This window comes from Alexandromys fortis, unplaced genomic scaffold (genome assembly GCF_014885135.2).
Source record: "Alexandromys fortis isolate MF-2015 unplaced genomic scaffold, M_Fortis_MF-2015_v1.1 scaffold_31, whole genome shotgun sequence".
NCBI lineage: Eukaryota > Metazoa > Chordata > Mammalia > Rodentia > Cricetidae > Alexandromys > Alexandromys fortis.
The window spans coordinates 15,307,150-15,316,069 of NW_026067974.1; the positions used below are offsets into that span (position 1 = coordinate 15,307,150).

Consider the following 8,920-nt stretch of genomic DNA (forward strand, 5'->3'; position numbering starts at 1 on the left):
TTGGGACTCAGTTTCCTCCTTAAGGTCAAGTTTGGCAGTAGACGCCTTTACCCAATGAGGCACCTAATCGGACTCAAATCTGAAGTTTTAAGTTGGGACAATAAGATAATCAGGGCTGTGTTACTAAACCAAGGCTGAATTTGAGGGGCTCAGTGCATGGGATGTGGAAAGAGCTAAGTGGTAGTCCAGGCAGATGTTTGCTCCTGAGACAAGGCTGGTGAGAGGAAAGTTGGTCAGGAATGTGCCAAGGATGCAGAGATGGGCTGGAGGGAGCCTCCCATCTTCCCCAAGTTTTAACTTGTCCGCCTGTCCACCTGTGGGATGGCAGAGCCATTTCCTGGGAGAGAAACCCTAGAGGGGGACTCGCTTTGGGGAAAGCCATGAACCTAGGCTTAGTGTGAGGTCTGTCCCAGGGCAGACATCACTGATGCTGCGGGTGTCATTCTGGGAGTGGGGACAGGGAGAAGGGTCTGCTCTGAGCATTCCTTCTTCCCATGTTTGGTTAGAGAAGGGAGGAACATGAGGGACAGAGGAAGAGATGTTTCCAGGAAGGCCTGCATGTCACAGGAAGTCACTGAACCTGGGGATGCACAGTGTCTATCACCATGGGTGTATTGCTGAATCCACAGGACGGTCTGTGGTCTGTGCCGTGCAGGGGTGGAGGACAGTGAACATGGACACCTCTTGCCATCAAGCCTGACAACCCCTGTACCTCAATGCTGAAGGAAAGGACCACCTTGTGTAAGCTGTCCTTTGACCTCCACACAAACATGCTGTAGCATGCATGCACCTTCAACACACATATACAGTATGAGAACAAACCAATGTAATAAACTAAAACTTCTGTCTCTGAGGAGGGGGGATGGCTGTGGTTAGAGAGATGTATGGTGGAGGGTTTCCAATGGTGACTGTGACTGGAGCTTCTTCCCATGGTGTGGGGGGGAGGGGGTAGTGAGTACTGTGGGTACCACAACCTCCTCTCCTCCTTGACTGAAGCATCAGTCAAGGTGTAGGTCGGGCTTGTTAGGAGTGGTAACCAATGGCTCTCATCTGACCTTCTGGGATATGCCTAGAGCTGAAAGGAGATGCCCAGGTCTGCGCTGTCTACCAGGCAATGTGGGGGGTTACTAAATAGCCGGCAGACCTGGCTTCTTGCCACAGGAGGGACAATGCATAAGCTCACCCAGAGCTTCTGGGAGCTTGGCCGAGTCTACACATGGGGCCCAGTCTTGCAGCCTTTATCCCTTCGCAGTGGTCAGTCGGCACCAAGCTGATCTCTCTGCTTCTATTTCCTGGTGATTTCAATTCGGCACAGCAGCTCAATATGGGAGAAGCATGGAGAACTGTGGGCATGTTTAGGAAAGAAAGGCAACTCGCCATTCCCAGGGATGAGCTAAGGAGAGGAGGGTTGTTCTGGGGCTCACTGTGGTTGCTGTGTTTCCATGATTGCTGGGGGGCAGAGGCCAGCCATCTGTGAGAGGGAGAGAGGCAGACTGGGCTGTGAGGAGAGTTCCTGAAAGCCAATGATGGGAGAAAGCACAGCTGCTGATGAAGATGGCAGGGGAGGTCCCCAACAAGTAATATGCGGGGATCACGGAGGGACCCAGCAACAGCTGCAATACCCAAGAGGACGGGAGAAGCTCCAGTTATGGACCGGAAGCTCACACTCTCCCTGAGTCACAGTGAAGCGAGAGTCCCAATGTTACGTGATTGGAAATGGGGCCTTGGGGAGCCCCACAGTTTAAGCGATTGATGTGGGGATTGGAGTCCTTGTGTGGAAGCACCAGACCTTTAGCTTCACGGCCGTTTGAGAACACAGCAAGAAAACACTGCCTGCAAGCTAACGATGTCCTCACCACCCTACCCTGCTGTAGCCTCACCGTGAACATGCAGCCTCCAGCTTCGTGAGAAATGCATTTCTACTGACCGAGCCGCTTGGTCTGCCGTGTTATGGCAACACAAGCTAACTAAGCCAGCATGGCCACAGACACACGTGTGCAGTAGTGTCTGTCACAACCAGAGGACATAACCCAGAGATCCTTCATTTGGCAAATAATTAGGAAAAGGTGGCTGCTGGTCCTGGTGATGCAATGTCAGTACCAGGGAGGCGGAGGCAGGATGGTCAGGAGTTCAAGGCCAGCCTTAGCTGTACAGTGGGGTGGGATGTAGACAGACTGAAGATCGGTGCAGGCCGTTATTGAAGTACACTCGCCAAAGTAGGAGAATAAACGTATTTTATTTAACAGTTGTTAGGTTGCCTTAAGACTTTAAATATGTAGATGTATGGTGGGAGGCCTCCATTTGTTCTCTTCTTGGGCCTGCTAGCATTGGGGCTGGGCTTGTCTCAGCCTTACTCACTGGGCCCTAAGCTCCAGAAAGCCCCAGAACACAGTGCCCAGCACACGAGGGCCCACAATAAATATTGACTGCAAGAAACCAAGGGGGAAATCGGAGTAAAGGGCTGGCATGGTATGGACGCTCAATAAATATTAGCTATTATCGTTTGTTGAGTTAGTGAGGGTGGGTGGAGCTAGGGGCTCAGATCCGTAAACTGAGGTGGTGTGTGCATGGGGAGGGGGGAAGCTGACGCATGCTCAACTCTCTGTGCCCGAGGCTGTGACCTTTCTCCAGTGGGCCCCTCCCAGCTCTGCATGGCAAGTGAGTACCGGGTAGGCACTCAGTCAGGGTGCAGGCAGGGGCTGGGGGCTTCTATTTGTGATGTTTTTCTTCCCCCAGAACAGCTGTGGTAGGTTCCCTGTTGCCTGAAGGAACCTCCACCCCCCCACCCCCCCAGCCCATGCAGGGTGCTCCTGGCTGTTTGCTCTGCTCTGCCCATCTGCAGTGCTGCAGAGGGGGCGAAGAACCACTTCTTCCTCTAGGGGCTGGGTTTGCTGTGGCGAGAGCCTTTGCAGGGATTTAGGTCACCTTTGGAACCTGAAGTCGTTTGACTTCTGCTGCAAGCCCCAGTTCCCTGGAATCATGCTTAGTGGGCGCGGGGTAAGCATGTGGTGGGCATGAGGAACATGGAGAGAACAGAGGTGGTCCAGGGAGAGAGCAACGCGGAGGAAAAGCCCGCAGGTGGCCTGCAGTAGGGTGGCACAGGAGCATAAGGCTGAAGAAAGCAGTCAGTGGCCTGGGCTGGCGGCCAGGGTCAGTCCTGCCCTGGGAGCAGGGACAGTGTCAGTAGCTGCTTCATGACTAGCGCAGGACCTCCTGCATAGCGCGGGGCCTACAGAGTCTCCATCAAGGCCTGGCCAGATGCAGGCATGTGGAAACCAGAATGCCTTCATCCAATCCCTCCTCCCAACCGCGGCCCTAGGAAGCACTCATCCGCCCCCGACTCCCCGGAACATTCTCGTGTTTGCACAATAGGCGGCGCTGTAATCAAGAAAGGGCGCTAAGGAACCCCAAATAGGGATACAGCAGGGGAAAAAAAATCACATTTCACGAACTGGGGTCATGAAGGCGGTCACCGTACCCTCTGAATCGAGGGGTGTAGAAGTCACAGTGCAGCGGGGTGGGAAGCGGAGAGCTTCAAAGGAGGTCCAGCCTCATGGCCTCCAGCCACCCAGGGTCCGCAGTCAGTGCGGCGGGAAGATGTCTGCGCACTGCTGTAGGATGAGCTCCACCACCTGGTTCTGGAACACCATGGTCATGGGCATGCTGGCCTCCTCCATCTCAGGCCGCAGCAGCGTGGGCCCGAACACTATGGCCACATTTTGCACGGACATACGGTTCTGCTCGCCATGCTCGATCACCCTGCAGTGGGAACGGTGGCACCAAGAGCTCAGAGGCTGGGCAATCTTTCAACAGGGGCCACAGCCACGACCAGCGCCCTCCCTTTTGGCCCTGGGAAGTTTGGCGTGCTCACCGGCACAGGTGCTGGACGAGCAGTCGGAGCGTGTCGTGGTTGGGAGCCGGCAGCGTGCGCACCAGGTCACGTACACAGCGGCTGCGCTGGGCTGGGTCCTGCAGCTCTGGGTGAGGGAAGGAACCAGAGGTGACAGTCTGCTGGCTGTGACAAAGGCGGGCCAACCTCCCCACCCGTCCTCTCCCTAAGCCGCTCACTGATGGCTGCTATGAACTGGTGGAAGTGCGAGAAGGGGAAGAGGGGTTCTGGCAGCTCCCGGAAGAAGAGCTTCAATGCGCCCGTAATCACGTGGACATCCTCCCAGCGCCCGTCATCCAGGTCCAGGCGCTCATCTGCAGTGGGGAGAGACCGGGGGGTGGGGGGTGGAGGGGGGTGGGGAGAAGCAGTCAGCATCCACTTGTGCTTTCAGCCCCCAGAGTAGGGACTGGGGAAGAACCTCACCGTGATCCACCTTATAGCGCAGTTTCTGGATGGTGGCCAGGTTCCCACTGATGCGGTACAGCCCGTCGATGTCCAGCCCTGAGGGAAGGGGAATGGCTGAGCCTGGAAGGGCTAGGGACCCTAGCAATTTCTACTCAGGATTTGCCCATCTGCTTCTCCTTGACCCTGTAATCCCCCAGGGGTCTCCACCCTTTGCTCCTAGAAGCCGGCCATGGAGCTCGCCTTGTCTGTGCATGCGTACATACCCCGGGCCTCGACAGTGCGGATGCATTGCTGCACGAAGCGTGGCACGGGACTCCTCTCGCGCTCACACAGTTGAGCCAGCGCACATCCAAACACCTGGTCTAGGGGAGAGATTGGTCAGCGCCGCCCAGCCCCGTGCCACCTGAGCCCGGATCCCGGCGAGTCGCAGGTACCTTTGATGTAGCCCTTTTCCCGCAAAGACTGCAGAGTGGGTCTTCTCTGTAGGAATTTACGGAGCTTGTGCCGGACCCTGCTCAAGTCGCTCTCCAGGCCTCCAGGGCTCAGGGAAAGTGAGGCTGTCACAGACCGAACTCAGTCAGCAGGTGGCACTGATAGCATTGGCCCTAGATCCTCAGCCAGGGCATCACCCCCCCCCCTCCCCAGGAGACTCTGATTATCTCCCCCACCGGACCCCATTGCACACCTGCATTCTGCTGCACATCCTCCTCCCTCCAGCTTCCGAGGCGCTCGCTGGACCCGAAATCAGCACTGCTGGGCTCACCTTCCACCCCCTGGAGCAGGTCTGCGGACTAGAATCAGACAGCCTCAGAGAAACAAGGCCTGGGGCCAGTTGGGGCCTCTCCTGAGCAGCTCTGGCCCGGAGACATCCCAGGAAGGTTAAAGTTCCGGAATCAACATCCACCTTCCTTGGCTGCAGAGTCCTCCAGGAGCTGCGAGGTCATTCCGCCCTCTCTCTTTCTTTCTTATCCAGGCCGTCTTCAGCAGCCTCCCAGTTCCTGACCTCCGCACAGTTTTCAGTCAACTCTCTACATCCCGCTAGACTGGCTCTCACTCATAAACTTGCTGCATTGCTGATCTCACCAATACCTCCTGCATCTCGATTCCTGCTTCTATTAGGACGATCAAAATCTGCACCCAGCGCTAACTCATATGAAATCAAGAATCAAATACTATGAGGTCATTTCCATCTAAATAGCTGTTGATTTTGTTTGTCACAGCTGGGGACCAGACTTAGGACTATTTGCATACTGGGCAAGTCCTCTGTCACTAAGCTATATAGTCACAATGCATGATTGACACTTCCAGGGCTATGGCTCGACGGCAGAGCACTTGTCTAGCAGACACGAGGCCTTGAATTCAATCTGTTGACCCTTCATCTTCCAGTTCGGGCTGTCACCCCTGCCTGAGTCTGGTTCTCGGGGTACTTATGTACTTTTCTACCTGCCTTATAATGAGAAGCTCCTTCGGGTTGAGGCTGTGCCCTTCCATGGAATTCTGCAAGACCAGCCCCAGAGCAGGATTCATGTGCCTCTGGACAGCCCCTCTCACCAGCAGATGGGCTGCTTTTGCAGAAATGGCACCATTCCATTGGTGTCATAGGTTCTGGGTGCATAGCTTGGGCTCCTGCATAAAAGGCCCACGTCCCTCTCAGTCAGCCCTGGAGGTCCCAGGCTCTACCTACCAGCTCCTCAATGCCTTTGGCTATGGCCTTGTGCCAGGTGCTGATGATGGCCTCCGAGTCATGCTGGATCAGGTATTCTGAGCCATCTCGGCTTCGCAGCTGAAGGGACACAAGCCAGTCAGTTACCCCTGCTCCCTGGGTCTGTCTTGGGAGTAGGCTTGGAATGTGTGTGTGTGTGTTGAGAGGGAGGGGACCTGTCCCTCCCCAAGAGACTCGGAGCCTAATAGAGCAAAGGCCTCAAACCAGATCCAAGTCCTCTTCTTTGTTTAATGCTGTGGGCGACAATGTTTGTGACAGGCAGACTAAGTGGGGTCACTTTCTTTGGGAGCACACAGCCAGTAGTGACAGATCAGAGCTCTGCCGGGCTCCTTGCTGCCTGACACAGAGCACAGCAGGCCTCCCCCAGGGCATTGGCAAAGTGATAGAAATTTCCTGTGGGAGTCTGGCTGCTCGAATGGCAATGAAAAAAAAAAAAAACTACAGGGAGTAGAAATAGATCTTGATTGGCTGACTCTAAACACAGAGTGGGCCCAGCTGCAATGCCTAGCTTTGGAAGTAGGTATCAATCTAGCCCTTTGGTCCAGAGTGAGGCAGAACCTGGCTCAGACGGTGGGGAATGACTTCTAGAGTCAGAGAAAACGGTTTTTTGGTTGTTCTCCTTTTAAAATTATAACTCAGAGGCCGGAGAGATGGCTCAGTCAGCTGTTAAGAACACTTCTTGGCCGGGTGGTGGTGGCGCACGCCTTTAATCCCAGCACTTGGGAGGCAGAGGCAAGCGGATCTCTGGGAGTTCGAGGCCAGCCTGGTCTCCAAGAGCTAGTTCCAGGACAGGCACCAAAGCTACAGAGAAACCCTGTCTTGAAAAATTAAAAAAAAGAACACTTCTTGCTCTTGCAAGAGAACCTGGGTTCAGTTCCCAGCACCTATAAGGAGGCTCACAACCATCCATTTCCAACACCAGTTCCAGGGAATCCAATGCTTTTTTCTGTGGAGTACCAGACACACATGTGGTGCACATGCATACATATATACACACATACATGGAGGCAAAACATTCACACATTTAAATAAATATAGACCTGAATAAAGCTTGGAAAATCATCAAAAATGAAGCATGCAAGCTCCCTGCAGAATGTCTTCACTGTGCATCTGACTTTCTTCATAATAAGCTATCTGAAGCAGACCCAAGGTGCCGGCTTAGCTTCCAAGGAGCTCTTTGGAAGGGCACATATCCCTCTAGAGCCCAGGTTCATAAAGTTACACATTAGAAAGTTCTTTAAGAACCAAGAGTTAGGGGCTGGAGAGATGGTTCAGAGGTTAAGAGCACTGACTGCTCTTCCAGAGGTCCTGAGTTCAATTTCCAGCAACCACATGGTGGCTCACAACCATCTGTAATGCGATCTAGTGCCATCTTCTGGCCAGCAAGCATATAGTCACACAGAATACTGTGTACATAATAAATAAATAAATATTAAAAAAAAGAATCAAGAGTTAGGATAGTTTGGATTCCCAGGAACCTAGAGAGGACCCTCCCCCTAACAAGAAAGATCTATGTGATCAATCGCTGTCCCTTTTCTCACTTGCTGCCTGGAGAAATGGATCTAAGTTTCCCTCAGAGACCATCAGAGCATCACCTATTCACGGTTTGCTCCTAGCTCCTCCCCATCCTGGACCATCCCTAACTTGTTTTTGACAGATACTGGCTACTTTTTTTTTTTGGTGGTGGTGGTTTTTATCAATTCACTGTCAAAGGGTGTTTTGTGCATGTGTGTATGTGTGTGCATGCATGTGTGTATTGTGTGCACTCATGTGTAGGCGGAAGCCAGAGTTCAAACCTGGGTGTTATTCCTCGGGTGCTGTCTACTTTGTTGTTGTTTTATGACAGGATCTCCTGCTGACTTTGAATCCAACATTTAGGTTGGATTGGCTGGCCAGCAGGTCTCAGGGAACCCATGTCTGTTTTCCATGCCATGGGATTACAAGCCTGTGCCACCAACCAGGTTCCTGAGTCTGTGTGACAAGTACTTCATTCACTAAGCCCCATTTCCTCTGCCCCTCACTGCCTGTGCTTTTCTGGAGTTCTGCCTCACTGCTCTTAGGGACGGTCACCCCCGCCCCCTGCACCCCAACAGTGAAGGGCATGGTACTACGGGGCCTTTGCCAGAGTCCTCTTGTTCTACCTGCTGGGAAACCAGACCAACTTGTCACTAGTTGATGTGGGAGTGTCATATATCAATCTGTTGATTTCATTGGTTAAGCAATAAAGAAACTGCTTGGCCCTGATAGGTTAAAACATAGCTAGAATAAGTAAACACAACAGGATGCTGGGAGGAAGAGGAAGTGAGCTCAGACTTGACAGCTCTGCTCTCTGGAGCAGAAACGCCATGCTCCCGTCTCCCGGGTAGACGTGATAGCTCTGCTCTCTGAGGCACTCGCGATGAAGCTCCGACCCAGGATGGATGTAGGCTAGAATTTTCCTAGTAAGACTGACACTACACAGATTATTAGAGATGGGTTGATTGGGGTTTGATAATTAGCCTGTAATGGCTAGAGTTAATGGGCCAAGCAGTGTTTAAAAGAATACAGTGTCTGTGTAATTATTTTGGGGCATAAGCTAGCAGGCAGCCGGGTGCTGGGGACGCAGCCCCGCCGCTCCTATTACAACAGAGTGGCACCCAACGTGCTAATGAACTCCACGTAAAACCTGAGAGGGCTTAAAAAGGACAGAGAGAGAATTTAAGACAGCATTTTGCTGTTTGTGGGTTGTGTACTGCAAAGAAATTGTCCTGACTCAGCAACAGGAAAAAACTGGCTGTTTTAAGATGCCGGCTTTCTGGGCCATCCTGCCAGGGCAAACTCTGAGTGTTTGAGGCAGGAGGGCCAGCTACAGAGAGAGGACTTGAGGGTTGTCTGTTTCAGCTTGTTTGATGGCAAGGACCTTG

General features: G+C 53.0%; 1 protein-coding gene across 1 annotated transcript in view; it reads right to left on the bottom strand.

Annotated features, from left to right (window-relative positions):
* Nucleotides 1-2,223: 2,223 nt before the first annotated feature.
* Arhgap27 (Rho GTPase activating protein 27) overlaps nucleotides 2,224-8,920 on the bottom strand; it is a 32,328-nt gene continuing 25,631 nt past the window's right edge. The window contains exons 8-15 of the mRNA XM_050156883.1: nucleotides 5,979-6,077; nucleotides 4,980-5,085; nucleotides 4,729-4,851; nucleotides 4,558-4,656; nucleotides 4,313-4,390; nucleotides 4,069-4,203; nucleotides 3,872-3,977; nucleotides 2,224-3,759 (exon numbers count right to left, since the gene is read on the bottom strand). Coding sequence (XP_050012840.1) covers nucleotides 3,582-3,759; nucleotides 3,872-3,977; nucleotides 4,069-4,203; nucleotides 4,313-4,390; nucleotides 4,558-4,656; nucleotides 4,729-4,851; nucleotides 4,980-5,085; nucleotides 5,979-6,077 — 924 coding nt within the window. The 3' untranslated portion in view covers nucleotides 2,224-3,581. The remainder of the gene's footprint in view (nucleotides 3,760-3,871; nucleotides 3,978-4,068; nucleotides 4,204-4,312; nucleotides 4,391-4,557; nucleotides 4,657-4,728; nucleotides 4,852-4,979; nucleotides 5,086-5,978; nucleotides 6,078-8,920) is intronic.